At 45.2% G+C, this 19,098-nt stretch overlaps 1 protein-coding gene across 4 annotated transcripts in view; it reads left to right on the top strand.

Moving 5' to 3' along the window:
* Positions 1-1,401: 1,401 nt before the first annotated feature.
* Aebp2 (AE binding protein 2) overlaps positions 1,402-19,098 on the top strand; it is a 36,328-nt gene continuing 18,631 nt past the window's right edge. For 2 of the 4 annotated variants that reach the window (XM_031383783.1, XM_031383781.1), the window contains exons 1-3: positions 2,078-2,885; positions 11,636-11,843; positions 17,190-17,297. In XM_031383783.1, coding sequence (XP_031239643.1) covers positions 2,224-2,885; positions 11,636-11,843; positions 17,190-17,297 — 978 coding nt within the window. In that variant the 5' untranslated portion in view covers positions 2,078-2,223. Of the gene's footprint in view, positions 1,644-2,076; positions 2,886-11,635; positions 11,844-17,189; positions 17,298-19,098 lie in introns of those variants that run through there. The other 2 variants (XM_031383784.1, XM_031383780.1) reach the window with 2 other exon arrangements.

Consider the following 19,098-nt stretch of genomic DNA (forward strand, 5'->3'; position numbering starts at 1 on the left):
GGAGAAAAAGGTCACTGCTCTAGGCCATCAAGTTCCTAGAATAGAGCTATGAGTCTTCATTTAAATAAAGGTTTATTGGGTGGGAAGTATTAAAATATGTGCATAAAATTCTTAGAAGGGGTGGGGTAACTCAGTCCTAATCTCTAATGTTCAACTCAGCAACCACCACAAACACTGATTCTATGCTTTATTTCAGTCCAGTTGTGATTTTTTTTTTTTTTTTTTTGGTTTTTTTCAAGACAAGGTTTCTCTGTGTTGTCCTGGCTGTCCTGGAACTCACTCTGTAGACCAGGCTGGCCTCGAATTCAGAAACCCACCTACCTCTGCCTCCCAAGTGCTGGGATTAAAGGCATGCGCCACCACCGCCTGGCAGTTGTGATTTTTAGAGCACAAAGAAGACAACACATTCATGATGTATATGGAAGAATGACTTTGAAAGTTAGTGTTTGAGGTTAGGGCCTGGCAGTGTAGATACATTTTTAAACCACATTGTCCCATATTGTGTATTTTTAATTTTTGCTTTTCCTTGAGGCAACATTTTTTTTAAGAGGATGTTTCCTTCCACGAGGGGTGGCGGGGGAGAACACTTTCAGTGTTAACACATTACATGGGGTGGTATGTATCCAAAGGTTAAGGCCAAAGCTGCACTACTACAAAATTTGTGGGGAAATAGGCCTTTACCTTGTAGCCCACACTAGTTGGCCTCAAAGGTGCATCAATCCTTCTGGCCTCATACTTGAGTGCTGAGATTATTTTTGTAGGCTACATGTTGCATGGTTCTCTTTTTATTTATTTTTTATTAGGGCAGTGAATTCTAGAAACATGAAAGTACTCTCCCTGGGGGATCTCTCTCTCTCTCTCTCTCTCTCTCTCTCTCTCTCTGTGTGTGTGTGTGTAGAGCTAAGATTGCCTGAGAAAATGCTCTATTCGAGACTGCCTTCCCACTCCAGAGCACCAGAAGTGCCCAGAGTCAGGGTGTGATAGATGTGGGCTCCTCACCAGCCTTCCTCAAAAACTCCAGGTCTTTATTCTACAAAAGCTTCTTTACAAAGCATTCCCTTACCAACTTTAGGACTTTGCGATGCTTCCCTTAATGCAAGGGAAAGGGACGCTGGCCTGGGGCTAGGGAGGAGCCTTTCTCTAGTTTGAGTAGTAATCTCTTCCAGGCTTTCTTCTTTGTACCCTCCCTTTCTCTCTTTGAGACCGGATTTCACTGTGTCATCACCGGCCCGCCCAGAACTCTGCTATATAGATCAGGCTGGCCTTGAGGTCTCAGAGACCCTCCTGCCTCGGCCACCCGAGGGCTGGGACCGTAGGCACGCCTATTTTAGATCGGGGACTTGTGTGCACACCCCACGTGACTGGGTGGGAGGCCAGGAGAGGGGGTCAGAGCTGCTGGAGTTAAGACAGTTGTAAGCGGCCATGTGGGTGCTGCGAACCGAGCGCCGGGCCCTCTGGAAGAGCGGTTAGAGCGCTCAACGGCCGGCTGAGCCAGCGCTGTACCCCCAAGAACTCAGCCTGTCTACAGCTTCACCCCAGATTTTATTAGAAGCCCCGGGGCTCAAACCTGCGAGGATCTCGAGCCAAAGAGCTACCCGCTTCGTCTGAGCTGCCCTCCTCGGGTCGTTGGGACATCGGGACAGGTAAGCGAGCCCGGCTGAGAGTGAGGCCTCTGCCTCCGGGGTGTGGACGTTGGCTCGGTGCCTCGAAAAACCCTATTTAACTTTCTGCACGTTTTCGTGGCCTGTCTTGGAGTATGGCAAGCGCTCGGAAGGCCAGACGCTTGCCCCACTTAGGGCTCCCTTCCACGGGACACCTTCCCACACACGCTCTGAGCCGATGGTTTCCCCATAGAGAAGTACAGGGCTGTGAAAGTCCCCACCGACTTGGGGTTTCGAGGGCTCGTCCCGCCTCCACCCGGAGCGGGAAGGCGTGGGAAGGCCCCGAGAAACTCTGGAGGGGCCGGGCCGGCCGGGGGCGTGGCCGCCGCGGGCCGCCGCGCAGGCGCGCTGCCTCCTCCGCGTGAGCGCGCGCGTTCCGGCGCGTGTCCCCGCGCGGGCTCCGTAGCGCGTGTGCAGCCTGACGCAGCCCCGCGGGCCCTCCTCCCGCTCTGCGGCGGCCGCGAGGAGTTTGGGGCGTGCGGGCGCCGGGGTGGGCGGGGGCGAGGAGGAGGAGGCGGCGGCGGCGGCGGCGAGAGGAGGCGGAGGAGCAGCAGGCGCCGCCATGGCCGCCGCGCTCACCGACATGGCCGACCTGGAGGAGCTCTCCCGCCTCAGCCCGCTGTCCCCCGGCAGCCCCGGGCCCGCGGCGCGCGGCCGGGCCGAGCCGCCGGAGGAAGAGGAGGAGGAGGAGGACGACGAGGCGGAGGCAGAGGCGGTGGCCGCGCTGCTGTTAAACGGCGGCGCGGGCGGCGGCGGCGGCGGGGGCGGCGCGGGGGGCGGCGAGGCGGAGACCATGTCGGAGCCGAGCCCCGAGAGCGCCAGCCAGGCGGGCGGGGACGAGGACGAGGACGACGAGGACGATGAGGACGGGGGCAGCAGCAGCGGCGGCGCCGAGGAGGAGAGCAGCGCCGAGAGCCTGGTGGGCAGCAGCAGCGGCGGCTGCAGCGGCGACGAGACGCGCTCGCTCAGCCCGGGCGCGGCGAGCAGCAGCAGCGGCGATGGGGACGGGAAGGAGGGCCTGGAGGAGCCCAAGGGACCGAGGGGCGGCCCGGGCGGCCCGGGCAGCGGCGGCGGTAGTAGCAGCAGTAGCGTGGTGTCGAGCGGCGGCGACGAGGGCTACGGCACCGGGGGAGGTGGGAGCAGCGCGACCTCCGGGGGCCGGCGGGGCAGCCTGGAGATGTCGTCCGACGGGGAGCCGCTGAGCCGCATGGACTCGGAGGACAGGTCAGTGCGCCGCCGAGGGGACTCCTCCCGGACCCCGTCGAGGGGACTCCGGGGACTTCTTCCTGATTCGAGGGGACTCTGCGCGAACCCCGTCGAGGGGACCAAGGGGACTCCCCTTGCACCCCATTGAGCTGACTTCCTTGCGCGATCCCCTCCCACCTCCTGTACCCGTGGCCCCGCCGGCGGTGGGGGGACCTTCTGGCAGCGATCCCTTGCTCTGTAGACTCCGGGTTCCACCGAGGGGACCAAGGGGACTTTTCTTGCCACGGTCCTTCCCGTTCCTTGCCTCTCCTTCCCTGCCCCGCCCGCCTTTCTGCTCGACTTGGGAAGGTCTTCTAAGATCTCCTCTGCCCCCGACTCTGGGACCCCAGACCCGGGGGACTTTTTCTCCGCTCTCCCGCCCCCTGATTCTCGGCCCCTCCCCCCCAAGATCTCAACTTGGAAATCCCGGGCGGCCGCCGCGCCCCTCTCTCGCCTCTAAGCGGCTTCCAACTCCTCACCATCTCCCCCCCCCCAACTCTCCTTTCCCCACCCTCCTTCCCTGGTCGCGCGGTTCTCCTTTCGTACCGAAGGACGACTCTGTCCGGGAGACGGCCCCCACCCCCCACCCCCAAAGCGGCCCAGACGCTCCGACCGAGCTCCAGAGGCCCTTGATGTACACTTCGGTACACAAGGTTAGCTTCCTGCATCGGTGTTCGGGAACACTTGTCAGAACTGTAATTGACAAGTGTTTTCCAATATGGCTGGTCTCCTGGATCTCACAGAACTAACTTGGGCAGGGAGGAGACCCCCACCACCTGGCGTTGCTTTACTTTAAAAAGGATTGTTGGTCTGTTATGTGTAATCACTGCTTCTCAGATCCCTTACATATATGTCAGTTATGTCATCTCAGGGGATTTGAGTTTTGGTCATCAAATCTGAGCAAACAAGTTTAAAACACAGAAAGAGACCATTGTGGAAAGGAACAGTGAATTTGAATTGATGTCCTTCACAGGAACTTTGCCGAATGGGAAAGAATTGGGAGTCACAAGATACAGCCATGTAGGTTTAAAAAAATTAGAATGTGGCTTAAAAAAATCGGCATTATACAGTGATACTTTGATGTGGGAGTCACATTTCCCTTTGGTGATTTTGTTTTTTAAAGTCGAGGAGGTATCTGGAGGAATTGTCTGTTCTAAGAGCTTGTTTTAGATAGAATTGCTGCTCTAATCTTTGAAAGCTTTGTAAAATTTCATAATCGAAGTCGATTATTAATGTACTTCCAAAAGAAACCCATGCTTAATATATTCCGAAAGTACATCATCTGCTAGTTTTTGATTAGAATTTGTAAGCCAATAGTGATTCCTCTGTGGGTTGTATTGTATTTTGGGGGAGGGGGAGGGTGTAACCCAGTTGCCCTTTCTTGACAGTTCAGCCTTACCTACCTTAGCCATCCCTGGACTTTGACTTGATTTTAAGTTAAAGCATTCTGAGGTCTTTCAATTCTGGTTGCCAACAAAGATGAACATGTTACTAGTTAGTGATGAGGGACCAGTCTGCAAGAAAACCTCAGGGATTCTTTTTGACACTTTAAAACTGAGATAAGTAAATCCTTGTTCTTTCTCCTCCAACAGTCTGTACGACAGGGTTTCACTTTGTAGCCCAGGCTAGTCTGGGGTTCACAGAAATTCTCACCCTTCCAAATGCAGGATCCACCTTATATCTACCACAAGAATTGTTCTTGAATGGGTGTGAAACAGACCCAAGTTTCTTAGGGAAACTTAGAACAATTGTGCTAAACTGTAGGTGTGGTTGGGGAAGGTATTATCTTTAAGAAACCCCGTGGAACAGCCAGCCTGCTTGGGGCTCTGCTGCTGGGAGCTACTGTGCTCAGTTAAAACCCTGCCTGCCCTTCAGAGACACTAGTTGATTCTGACTGCACAGTAAAGCACGTGCTCTTACTCATTGCAGTGTGTATTTCATTGACAGTCTACCAACTCTTCTGCCTAGTGTCCATGTTGACATGCCTGCAGTTCATCATGTTGATGATGCACAAGAGGGGTTATTCTAACTTCCATTAAGCAGGTGGGAACAAATTGAGCGTCTCAGTGGAAACAGCATTAGCAGAGACAGCAGCTGGGTGTGAACAAGGTTCATACCTCCGTAACTCCCTCAGAAGAAGACTTGGAATACTTCACTTTATTCCATTTTTAAGGAAGAGTGGCGGTGGTGGCGCATGCCTTTAGTCCCAGCACTTGGGAGGCAGAGGCAGGTGGATTTCTGAGTTCAAGGCCAGCCTGGTCTACAGAGTGAGTTCCAGGACAGCCAGAGCTATACAGAGAAAGAAACACTGAGTATTATTTTGGTTTATAGTTCTAGGGCAGGGGTAGGGTAGGGTAGGGTGGGATGGGGAAGATTCAAATCCATCCTGGCTCAGAAATACATTTAGCATGTAGTGAGATTGAGCATGGGAGGAACTTGTGGGTTTCTTCTTTTGAGCAACTCTCTGTAGTCCTGGCTGTCTTGTAACTGGTAAATAGACCAGGCTGTTCTCAAACTCAGAGATCCAGCCTGCTTCTTCCTGCTAGACTGGGTCCCACCTGCAGTTAGACCTTTGAGATGGGCCTTGGGGAGCTGTCCACACTAAGGTTTAGGGGAGTGGGAATCAAGTCTTTCCTGGCAGAGAAAGGTGTGGCTGCAGTGGCTTACAGCTCTGGCTTAGAATGTGAAATAAGTGGTATGTGTCCTAGAGTTGTCCCCATCCCCACCCTCTCTTAATTTCAGGGGACAGTGAATTTCTGGTTAAACAATAGCTAAGTAATTTGGTTTCATTTGGTATTGGATATCCAATTTTGACATAACTCAATGAAGAGTAGTATTGGTATCAAGTCCAGATAAGGTTAAACAATCAATCAAGCATGCTTGCTTCCCTTTTAATTTATTAACATTTATTTATTGGTGTATGTGTGTAAACCAGGTGCACTACAGAGATGAAGGGAGACTGGATAGTTCTTTCCATCTTGTATGCTCTGTCTGAACTCAGCTGGCTTTGCAGGAATCTGCGTTTACCTGCTGAGCCACTTCATTGGCCTATTCTTGCTTTGTTAATACTTTTAAACAGTGGCAACTGAAAAGTGCTATTGTGGTGGTTATTTCAGGGTAGTAGCTTTTTCACCTGCGTGAGGAATCCTTAACAGAGAAATTGGATTGTAACCTTGATGGTTTTGAAATACCTCTTGTTAGCTTTGAGTTTTATGATTCAGAGTTAGGTTAAATTTGGAAAAGCTCCATAATTTTTTTTTTTTTGACTGAGTGATTCTGGTTTAAGACTGGCCTGGTATTCACTCTAACCTAGGCTAGCCTCAAACTCATGGCAGCCTTCAGTCTCCTGAATGTTGGGATTGCAGGTATGAGCAATCATGCTGCTTAGGATCCAAATTAATTCTTGAGCAGTCTCTGGATTCACAGTTGATTTCATGGAAGGGAGTTATAAAGTAGCTTAAAATCCTTTAAAAGGTTGAGGCATTCCTGTGACAGCAATATCCTCACCTTATCTGAACTTTTTCTATTGGAATGGTTAGTTTTTCAGGCTTTGAAAACATTTAGAGAGCCAGGCAGTGGTGGAGCACACCTTTAATCCCAGCATTTGGGAGGCAGAGGTAGTATCCTGGTCTACAGAGCAAATTCCAGGACAACTAGAGTTGAAACAGGATCCCTGTCTTAAAAGAAAACATGTTAAACGTTTGAGTTAATCCTCTGTTATCCTTAAAATTTATTCACATTTTTAAGTATGCTTGTTCTTTAACTAGAAATGCCTAGATAGTAGAATATTTGATTTAATGGTGTCCTTTACAAACATGCATTAGACATTTTTGTTTTTGAAAGATTTCTTTTAAATTAAATGTAGTTATGTGTTTATCTGTACTTGAGGGTGAAAGTGATTTCAGAGATCAGAGGCATTGGTCTCTTGTAGCTGGAGTTAATAGTATTTTAAACTAAATATTTCTAAAGATAGTGGCTGTGTGTGTGTGTTTATGAGAGCGTGAGTGCAGCACGCAGTGAGTATTTTATACTTTACCTGGCATTTGTTAATGGTGGGGGCTGCAGTGGAACCCTGATGCCATTTCAGCACGGACCACTCCTGCAGTGTGGCACGAGGGAGCACCAGCACCAGGTAGTTTGTATGGCATCAGTGTGGACTGACTACTTTCTCCTAGAGTTGATCTGAGAAGGAGCAAAAAGCAAGCATGGAGCCCTTTGAGCTAGGTATCCCTCTGATCCGTGTCTTGAGTGTGTATGGGCATTCTGTGTGCATTTATGGTTGTACCAGGTGTGCTTGGTGCCATTGCGAGCCTTGGCACTGGAGTTAGGATGGTTTTGGGAATTAAACCCAGATCCTATGGAAGAGTAGCCCATGGAGTGAAGCATATAATATACCTCAGGAAGCCGCTTCTTTTTCTTTTTTTAGTCTCTGAATTGCTTTCTCACCTATGAGTAAAAACAAACCTTTAAACCCTGAAAATTCTACAGTTTATCTGGGGAGTGTGGTGCTTTATGTGGGTTTTGGGGTCGGACTCAGGTCCCCAGGCTTTTACAGTAAGTGCCTTTACCCAATGAGCCACCTCACTGGCCTTTCTTTTCTTTTTTTTAAATTTATTTAGTTTATATATGAGTTCACTGTAGCTGTCTTCAGACACAACAGAAGAGGGCATCAGATGCCATTACAGATGGTTGTGAGCCACCGTGTGCCCTTAACCGCTGAGCTATCTCTCTAACCCCTGGCAGCTTTTCTTTAAATGTCATTTTTTGGATTACATTTTTCTGGAACTTAAAGATATTTTTGTTTAAAATTTTTTTTTGTATGTCTGTATCTGTATTGGGTCTTTGGGAGTGCAGGTGCCTGAGAGGCCAGAGACTTCAAATCCTTTCGAGCTGGAGTTAGAGGTGTTTGCTAGCCAGCCACCCAGTGTGAGTACTGAGAAGAGAATCTGGGCCTTTGCAAGAGCTGCTGCTCTTAACCAGGGGGTTTCCAGCCTCCTGAAAAAAACATTTCTTTTTCAAAGTAAAAGGTGACACTTTGTTTAACTGTATAGTCTGAACTGATTGCTATGCTAGAGAACTGTGGGTGTAGTAGTGCTGAAGGGCTGTCTACTCGAGAAACAGACTCAGTGTGCAGTGTGGTGTGAGAGGCCATAGAGGAAAGCAGCCTGCTTGTTTTCCACAGACTGCATTTCATCATTGTTGCATAAAGTCCCTTTTGACCAATTTAGTGAATGCTGCTGGGTCTTGGGGAAAGAAATCCTTTGTCTTTCTCTAGAGGAGTCATTGTAGGGATAGACAGTAGTCTTTCTTTCATTTTGATTAGAAAAACCCATTTTGACTATTAGTTTTCCTGTGATAATTAGATGTAATTTAGAGCCATAACAGTAATAATTTCTTGGTTTAATGATTTTTAATGTACTTCTAATTTTTTATGATCAGTTCAGTGTGACAGCCATATGTTTTACTTTAAGCTGTCTCTAGTCCCTTATCCTGAGTTTTTAATTATTTTTTGAAACAGGGTCTTACTATGTATGCAGCTCTGGCTAACCTGGGACTCACAGAGATGTGCCCACTTCTACCACCCAAGTGCAGACAGATACTAAGGAAAACACATGCAGTCCTAAGTGGCCGAGGTACAGGTGAAGAGAAGCACCTGTACCAACCAACGCTCTTCCTTGTTAGCCCTTAGACTCAGGCTCCTTTGTATGGTCTGAAGGTTATCTTCAGTTTGCTAAACAGGCTGCTTACTACTCAAAAGACAAGGTCGAAGATTTGCCACACATGGCTCACTCATTCCTTTTTTAAGCTCAAAGCCAATCTGGGATACATAGCAAGATCTGAATCAAACAACCTGACACACAACTAAAGTTTAAGGTTCTATTGTTTACTCTCATGACCCTTTTCGATGCTCTTAGATCTATACTTTTTTGCTTCAGTTTAAGTAGTTTGGTATGTAGGGTCATGTGTTTGCTTCATTCTGTTCACCCCTCTTCCCACTTTGAGATAGGCTCTCACTCTTTGTACAGACTAGCCTAGAACTTGATTGACATTGTGTCCAGTGGACAACAAAAGCTAACAAGGAACTTTCTGAAATCCCTTTCTGAAATCCCTTTCTTACTCAGGGATCCAGGTGTGAGCCCTGCACCTGCATCCAGGTCAGAACTGCTAAGTGATCCCTCCTCCCGCTGCCAGAGGGTTCCAGACATGTCACACTAGGTGGCTCATATACTATCGCAAAAAATGGAGTTTTATAGGCTGTAGATATGTACCACACATGCAGGAGTCCCCCAGACCCCATATATATAATATATATTTCCCTATGTATATTGAAGGGCTCCTGAAGATTGTGCTTTTCATTATTAGCAAGGGAACAATTCTGATTTCTTAGAGATTTGGGAAGTTCTTACTGGAATCCTCAAACCAGAACCTTCATTTGTTCTTGAAGGAAGGGTCAGGAGTAAACATTCCTGCTTAAGTTCATGATACCTTAATCCTTTCCTGTCACACTCAGAGCACAGTGGGTTCCAGCCCTTTAATATGCTGTTCTCACAGTAGTGGACATTTTGATGTCTGTTGAAAAACTACAATTTAAAAACAATTTACAGGGTATAGTGCTACACTTGGAATAAGTTCTTGTGTTCCCTCCTGCACATCACAGTGATTACTGTAAGTACTACAACAGGTGATAATGTTTAAGGTTATGGGGATGCTCATTACTCTAGCTTGCTCATCCATTTGTACAGATAGTAAAACATCATTTTGCCCCATAAATATGTACAGCTATGTGTCATTCAGAATTTTAAAAAACCTTATGAATTTCTAGTAGTATTTGAAAATATTTACTCAAATGGAATTATATGGAGCCCCAACACATAAAAATGAAAATGATATTTGATTAGCATTGATTTGGGTGGCAGGTCTTTAGACTTTTTGTTACATTTTAATTTATTTCATGTGCATGTGTGAAGGCATGTATGCAGAGGTCAGAACAGCTTTGTAGGAGTTAGTTCTGTCTCTCAGGGTAAGTTGTGAACGTGCTAAATGAGTGTTGCACCACGGAGTTATATCTCTCATCTCTACAGTTAATTTGGTTTTGAGACACTGTCAGATTGTAACCCAGGTCACCTGCACTGAGCCATCTTGCAGGTCCCCACCCTCCCCCCAGTTTCCCTCCCTTTTACCTTTTTGCTTTCTTTTTTTGGTCCTGGAGATTGAACCAAGGTCTTCATAATTAATAGGCAAGCACTCCACTAATGCAATGTACTCTGATCTGAAACTGAATTGCATTAACTTTGGTGCTGGAAATTGGACCTTGGACCTGCTATGGAAGCAACCTACCACTTCGTTATAACCCCCCATTTGAGCCTTTTCATAATAAAACTGTGAGGGGCAGAGTGATGGCTGGTTTGCAGGAGGTTCATGAGTTCAAGGCTGCTCTCCATTACAGAGCAAGTTCCAGGCAGCCTGGGCCAGTAAGACCGTCTCACACAAAACAACAAAATAAACCCCAAAAAACTAGCAAACTAAACAAACTAAAACGGATTGATAGACATTTCAGTCTTTTGGGATAGAGATGAATTTTAAAAGTTGAATCATTGCCAGTCTGGGCAGCAGACTGTCAAGATTTTGGGTGAGGGGTGTGTTATCAAGATGACTTAGCAGCTAAAAGTGCCCTCTACCATGCCTGATGAAGGAAAGAGCAACCCCTGCAAGTTGTGTCCCCCCCATGAAATTTTTTGTATCTATTAATTTATTATCAATCTACCATTCCTAGATCTAAAAACTGAAAGCCACTTGAAAATCCCTAGATTACCTGGGAGTTAAGGCCATGAAACTCAGCCTCAAAACCAAAAAGTGTGCTATGGATACAAGAGTGGTAAAGAAATTTGAAATATAAAGAATATCTAATAAAAATGCTTTATTAAAAAAAATCTCAATCCTGGGGCTGGAGAGATGGCTCAGCGGTTAAGAGCACTGGGTGCTCTTCCAGAGGTCCTGAGTTCAATTCCCAGCAACCACATGGTGGCTCACAACCATCTGTAATGGGATCTGATGCCCTCTTCTGGTGTGCTGGAAGACAGCTACAATGTACTCACATAAAATGAATAATTCCTAAAAAAATAAAATAAAAAAACTCAGTCCCTAGAGGCAAAAGAAGGCCAGAGATGGGATGAGTTACAGACCAGTCTTGGCCTAAAGGGACTGAAGAGATGGTTCAGAGCAGTGGTGTATATGCTAGGGGACCTAAGTTCAGTTCCCATCATTAACATGGTGATTCATAAATATCAGTTCTAGGAGACCCAATGCCCTCCTAGTACCCTTGGGCACCAAGTGGCATAGAGACATAGTATAGTCAGAATTGTACATATTTCTAAAAAAGGCTCTCTGTGTGTGTATGTGTGGGTATGTGGTGTGTGTGTGGGGGGGTGTGGCTGTGGGTGGCAGTGGTGATGGTTTGACTTTAAGATCTATTCACAGTGGATCTCATTCTCTCAAGCTGTCTTCCAATTCTTGGCAGTCCTGCCCCAGTCCCACACCACCCAGCTTTGCATTTGATTTTGAGGCACCGCTGTATTTTTGCCAACGAGTCTTAGAGCATTGCAATAGAATGGAGAATTGGTCAGTATGTATTAGTTGTATGGAGCAGGATGTTGTGTGTAATTCGGTATTTATATGATCCTATTTCTTGTGAATTTCAAACAGTAACAGCCCCTTTTCTTCTCTTGTAGCATAAGCAGTACTCTAATGGACATAGACAGCACAATTTCCAGTGGACGTTCAACTCCAGCTATGATGAATGGACAAGGGAGCGCTACTGCTTCAAGCAAACACATTGCCTATAACTGTTGTTGGGACCAGTGCCAGGCGTGCTTCAACTCCAGCCCAGACCTGGCAGACCACATTCGCTCCATACATGTAGATGGTCAGCGTGGAGGGGTTGGTTTTGCCATTCTTCTTCATTCTGCTTTTTTAAAATTGTATTTATAATTGCAAATAGGGTTTTTTTATTCATGAAAGGAATTGGTGAATTTCCCTCTTAAATATTATCCTATCTGCTTGCTAGAATTACATGATGAAAGTTTGTTCCTAGATAGGTTGTTTTGAAGAAATGAACTCTTGAAACTGTAGTAGAAATATGTAAATGGAACCAGTGACTCCAAGGATCTGGCACTGTTGGAAGCCTTATGTACTCTGACAGGACTCAGCCAGCCTGAGAGAGGGTGCCAGGGTTGGCACTTGTAGCCAGCCCTTGTAATTCCAAGGGATTAGAGCCATCTTTTCAGCCCCTTTAACCCTTCATTTACTTTATGTGTGGGTGCTTTGCTCGTATGCATGTCTGTGTCCTCTTGCATGCCTGGCCATTTTATTCCAGAGATAGAGACTTGTGAGCTGCCACTTGAGTGCTGATAACGGAACCCAGGTCCACTCTGGAAGAGAAGCCTGAGCTCTTTTTGGTTTCTCGAGACAGGGTTTCTCTGTGTAGCCCTGGCTATCCTGGAACTCACTCTGTAGACCAGGCTGTAGACCAGAAATCCGCCTGCCTCTGCCTCTGCCTCTCAAGTTGCTGGGATTAAAGGCATGCGCCACCACCACCCGGTGAAGCCTGAGCTCTTAATTGCTGAGCTCTTTTTAATCTGTCCAGCATCCCTCCTGCCTAAAAGCATAGGTAGGTATACTGGAAACTAAATTACTTAAGCAACAGATTATGAATTAAAGAATTATGAGACAACCTGGATGCTATATATAACCCTAGCACTCAGAACTTGAGATAAGAGTATCTACGCTATATATGATTAATATCAAAAGAATTAAGTAATAAAACCATGTTTTGTGTAATTAAAAAGGGAAAAAAAATCAAGCTTTTGAGTCTGTACTTTTGATTGTACAATAGTGACATGTTGTCTTTGAAGAGTACCCAGAGCCTTTGTATGTTTGCTACGCTAGCCTTCACTTTGGCACCTTTTCTTTTGAGTTCTGGGAATATAGGCATGCCAGGAGACGTTTTACCATATTTGTTTTGTCTAGTGTTCCCTAATACTAAATACATAGGATTCTTTTTTTTTTTCGAGACAGGGTTTCTCTGTGTAGCCCCGGCTGTCCTGGACCTCACTCTGTAGACCAGGCTGGCCTTGCACTCAGAAATCCGCCTGCCTCTGACTCTCTCTAAGTACTGGGGTTAAAGGCGTGCTCCACTACCTCCTGGCTATACATAGGATTGATTCTTCATATCACATGAGAGTGGACTATGGATTTATTAAAACAGTAAAACCTTAATTATTTATAGGACCCACTGCTGAATTTGGAGAGGCAAGCTTTTAGTCCCAGCACTGGGGAAGGAATGGAAGTTGGACTTTTGAGTTTGAGGTCAGCGTGGTCTGCATAGCAAGTTCTAGCCAAAGCTACATTTTAAGACAGTGCCTCAGAAACACAAAAACAATAATAAACATTTTATAATTGAAGTGTTTCTAAAAATCAAGTATAAAAACATTTTTCAAGGCCAGAAGTAGTGGTATTTATCTATGGCCCCCTGCTTGGGAGGCAGAGGCAGGGTGATGTCTAGTTAGAGGTTCTGAGGCTACATGTGATACCTGCTTCAGAACAAGTGGGGCTGGAGAGGTAGCACCGTGTTTGTAAGAGAACAGGCTACTCTTTCAGAGCTCAGGTCTCCCAGAACTCCAGTTCCAAGGGAATCCATTGCTCTCTTCTGCTCTCCTAAGGTAGTGCATGCATGCAGTGCATAGACAGATATTCAGGCAAAACACAAGCACTGTAAAAGGGAGGACTAAGAAAAAAATAACATAAAACTAAGGACAACCACCAGTGAAATAGCTGCAGTTCTGCATCTGAAGTCTTCATCCTGCTTTCCTCTTTTCTTGGCTCTTCTTCCCTTCTCCCCTGTCCATTCCTTGTTTTTTTTGAGAGACAGGGTTCCTCTGAAATCCCCAAATTAGTCATTTTGCTAGGTGACAGTGGCACACACCTTTAATCTCAGCAATTGGGAGGAAAAGGCAGGTAAATCACTGAGTTTGGGGCTAGCCTGGTCTACAGAGCTAGTTCTAAGACAGCCAAGGCTATATAGAGAAGCCCTGTCTCAAAAATATAGTTGTAGGTCTGTAAAAATCTTGGGACATGAGAGGTTGAGTCAGACTCCTGATAGAGGTCAGCCTGGGCCACATCGAGCGGCCCATCAAAAACCAAGTCATCCAAACAAAATTGAAATTGTCCAGCATTAGAATACTAGGGTTAAGATCTGACATTGTCACGTAGATATACATGCAGACAAAACACCAATTAATGCACATAAAGTAAAGGTACATAAAGAAAACCAGGGTTAAATCTTGTTTTTAAATATTGTGTTGATATATATTTTTTTTCTTCCCTCCTTCCCTCCCTCCTTCCCTTTTTATTTCTATACTTTAGATTTTCAAGACTTGATCTGTGTAGTCCTGGCTGTCCTGCCTCTGCCTCTGGAGATTTCGTATTAAAGGCGTGCCCAGCTATGTTGATGTTTCTGTTGATGTTGCTTGGGTTGATAATTTAAGACTCTTAGTGAGGAGATTTACGCTCAGGAATATATATGTGTGTTTATCAAACAGTACTGAATTCTTTTCTGTAATGTGTAGCATTTCACACTTTTCTTTCTCTAGGTTTCTTTTGAGACAGGATTTCACTGTGTAGACCACGGACCCTGAATTTTCAGATCTACCTGCTTCTGCCTCAAGCTCTGTCTTGGTGACAAGTGCCTTTGCCCAATGGGTCACCTCACTGGTGCAAAAGTAATCTTGGGAATGTTGTTTCTGTGGGGTTGGTATTGAACAAAAGGCCTTTGATTTGTCCCTTGAGCTTCCTCTGTAGCTAGCCCAGGTAGCCTTTGCGCTTATCTCTTGCCTTATGCTGCTGAGTTACAAGCCTGTTAGTGGTTTAAAGTAGCTTTTCAACCTTGGAGAGTGAAGCATTATAGGATGAATAGAAGAGGGCCAGGAGTAATTGAAGAGGAAGTGTTTCGAAATGTAGTGTCTGCCTAAATGAAGTTTATGTGCAGTATCCTGGGAGCAGTCATTTACAAGGGCAGCAGGGATGTTGCCTTGTTAGAGTAAGTTCTGTTTTTTGAGATCAGGTCTCATAATCCAGGCTGGCCTCTTTAAGAGCCCCTTGCCTCTATCTCCCAATTGCTGGCCTAGTGTCAGCATGGGCATTGCACCTAGTTTCTCAGGCTGGTGTTTTCTAGTCAAGTACTCTACCAACCACTGGAGGTCATTGCAACCCCACCTGACAGTTGTGCCTACTGTTCCTGTTAAGAAGCTAGATCAGGCCCGTGTCACCAGGTCCATCTGAGAAAGGCAGAAAGCTAAAGTAGACCATTCCTAGTGCTTGCTGCCCACTGGATTTTACAGTATGTGCCTGATTCCCAAGGAGGCTAGAAGAGAATGTCACAATCCTTGAAACTGAAGTAAGATTGTTTGAGCTCTGTGTGGGTGCTGGAAATTTGACCCATGTCCCTGCAAAGAGCAGCCAGTGCTTGTAGGCACTGAATTGCCTCTCCAGTCCTGCATTTTTAAAAAAAATGTTTGTGGGGCTAGAGAGATGGCTCAGTGATTGAGAGCACTGACTACTCTTCTGAGGCTCCTGAGTTCAAGTCCCAGCAACCACATGGTGGCTCACAACCACCCATAACAAATTTGACACCCTCTTCTGGAATGTCTGAGGACAGCTACAGTGTACGTACATATAATAAATAAATAAATCTTTAAAAAAAAGGAAATCTTTTTAAAAAAATAAATAAATGTTATTTTGCTTTAAAATCCCAGGGCTTTCTTAATGGTAGGCAAACACTCTACCACAGATCTACACTCTTAACCCTAATACACTTGTCTTCCGTCTTCATATACTTTGGTATGTTTATGTAGTACATACAGTACAGTGGTAGAGTGATTTTCGTATATAATTATTTTTAGGAAGAAGAGTTTGAAGTCAAGTTTTTTTCTTAGGGAGATCTCACTATGTCAGGTCCTTAGAGGAAGACTTGTGTGTGGGAAAGCACTGAGTGTTCTCATCCAGGGAAGAAGACTTGTGTGTGGGAAAGCACGGAGTGTTCTCATCCAGGGAAGAAGACTCGTGTGTGGGAAAGCACTGAGTGTTCTCATCCAGGGAAGCTTGTTAGCTTTGCAACTTTCTAGGCTTAGTCAAATTTGGTTTCCCGAAACTGAGTATAGCACTTCACAGTGATAGGTTGGTCTTTGTTAACTTTTTATATTTGCTTCATAATTAAGATTGGTGAAAATATGAAGTTTTTCAAAAGACAGGGTTTCTCTGTGTAGCCCTGGCTGTGCTGGAACTCACTCTGCAGACCAGGCTGGCCTCGAACTCAAATCCACCTGCCTCTGCCTCCCAAGTGCTGGGATTAAAGGCGTGTGCCACCACCACCACCACCACCACCAGGCCTGAAAATACTTTCGTAATGGGTAAAACAGAACAAGAATATAGAATGTTCGTGTGTATGTGAGAATAGGGAATCCATGAGTAGAAAAATGTGAAATATAGCTTACATAAAGCGTAATTTTTGACTCATTCTTTGAAGTTTAAAGCTTATCTACAGGCCGGTGAGATAACTCAGCGGGTAAGAGCACCATCTGCTCTTCCAAAGGTCATGAGTTCAAATCCCAGCAACCAGATGGTGGCTCACAACCACCCATAATGAAATCGGAAGCCCTCTTCTGGTGCTACAGTGTACTCATTTATAATAATAAATCTTTAAAATAAAAAAGCTTATCTATTAGTTAATGTTTATTGAGCATTTTTGTTGTCATATTTACTTAGTATTCAGAAGTAGTAAATGTTTCTTCCTTGTTATACAAATGTAAGTAAGCTTGTCTTAGTGCCTGGGGATTGTCATCTTCTGTGTAATCTCCATCCTGAGGGGTGTAATGGTTGTCCTCGAGGGGAAAGCACCCGGCAAAATTGCACTTAGAACTTAGAATGAAAATGTATGCTGGGCAGTGGTGGTGCACGCCTTTAATCCTAGCACTTGGGAGGCAGAGGCAGGTGGATCTCTGAGTTCGAGGCCAGCCTGGTCTACAGAGTGAGTTCCAGGACAACCAGGGCCATACAGAGAAACCCTGTCTCAAAAAGCCAAAAAAAAAAATATATATGTATATATATATATATATATATATAATATGTATATGATTGAATACACAGTCTTTATCAGTTGAAGATTTTCACCATTCGAAATTACAAGGAACCAAAGTCTTTGAGATGAATGATGACATTGTCTTTTAACAGGTATTCGTTTGCTTGTGGAAAGGTTGTAAGGTGTATAACACCCCATCAACCAGTCAGAGTTGGTTACAGCGGCACATGCTGACACACAGTGGAGACAAACCTTTCAAGGTACGTATGTGAGGAATTCATAAAAGTCACACTGAACCCACCTCTCCTGTAGAACTCCTTATGTGTTCAAGCTGGCTTCAGAGTCTTGGCAACCTTAGCCTCCCAGTTTTAGGATTTCAGGTGGGACCACCACACCTAGTCGACCTTTGTAATGAGCATGCTTTGGGCCTTCTAGAAATTTCCTTTCAGTACTGAGGAGCAGATGTAGGGTCTTGCAAGCATCTCCTACAGACTTGACCCCAGTGCTTTCTAAAGGTGGAAAAGATCTTGTTAACAATTTTGTTGATGGTTAGATTTCAAAATCTGAGGATAAATAAAAAATTCAGGGTGAAGAACAGTAAAAAAAGGTGAGGGTCTTTTAAACCTGTAAAATATGAGTATAAATCCTTACCAAACAGATGTTGCTTTGGGATATTTTTAAAGAAAGAATAAGTTTCTGAAGAGTTCTTTTAACTTTTAAAATTTGTTTTCTAATTAAGGTAAGGATATGCCACAGGATTTAAAGGATCACCGTAAAGAACTTTAACAATTTTTAAAAACATAATGTAGATGATTGTCACCCAGGAAATGTCCTTGGAGTTTGTCATTCCTGAGGATTTATTTTAAGAGAGTCATGAACAGATTTAAGGTACTAGGAACATTTAGATGTAGAGGCATGCATGAGGTCACACGCCCAGCAAGTTGGTGAGGCAGGGGAATTTGAAGTCAGTCTGGGCAACATAATTGAGACCCCTCATCCTGAGATTTTCTTGATTGGGAATGTTTAGTTATTTATTAGAGTTTGGGGAGTAGAATTGGTCCTAGCATTTAACTGGCTAGCTTGAAACTTGATGTATAGACCAAGATGGCTTTGAACTCAGATCTGCCTTCCAAGGGCTGGAATTAAAGGTACGCTCCACCATACCCAACTCCCAGTGGAGAAAGGCAACGGTTTCTCTGTAGCCCCGGCTGTCCTGGACTCACTCTGTAGACCAGGCTGGCCTCGAACTCAGAAATCGCCTGCCTCTGCCTCCCAAGTGCTGGGATTAAAGGCTTGTGCCACCACCGCCTGGCTGGCAAGAGGTTTTTTTAAAGACGGACGTTAGGAATGTGTTACAGAGTATAACTTCAGAGTTTTTTCTGTGTCATAGGAATTCGTGTTATTCCATATTATAATACATTCTGCATACTAATTGGATTCAGCATAATTAAGCACATAAACATATATCTATCAAGTTGCCCTTTTCCTGGTTTGTTCTAAGGAGTCATGTAAACCAGCAAAACAGTGCTATGTAGACAGTGCAGATAGCAGACTCTGAAGAAAGGATTAAAGGAAGACACGACACGCCTTTCCTTCTCAGGAATTGGCCTTTTAAAAAATTAGTATTTTGGTTTTATTTGTGAGGCAGACTCTGTGTAGCTGGCCTGAAACTCACTTTGTAGCAAGGCTGGCCTCAATCTTAGATATAATCCTGCCTCTGCCTCTGCCTCTCAGGTGCTGGGATTAAAGTATATCCCACCAGCCTCACTAAGGCTTTGTTTTTATTTTTCTTGTCTATGCATGGGTAGACTCTCATGTACTTGCCTATATGTTGGCGGGGGGGGGTGCAGAAGAAGATATTGGATCTCTTGAAACTGTCCAAGGTAGGTGCTGGAATTGGAATTGCAGTCACTTGTTATAGCAGGCAGTATTCTTACATTCTCAGCTATCTCTCCAGACAGGAAATACATGTGTGGAGGTTAAAGTTCACCTCATTTTCCTGATTTCCAGGGTGGTTTAGTTTTACTTCTTTTTTTTGTTTGTTTTATTTTTGTTTTTTTC

The sequence above is a fragment of the Mastomys coucha genome, unplaced genomic scaffold (assembly GCF_008632895.1).
Source record: "Mastomys coucha isolate ucsf_1 unplaced genomic scaffold, UCSF_Mcou_1 pScaffold20, whole genome shotgun sequence".
In the NCBI taxonomy this organism is placed as follows: Eukaryota; Metazoa; Chordata; class Mammalia; order Rodentia; family Muridae; genus Mastomys; species Mastomys coucha.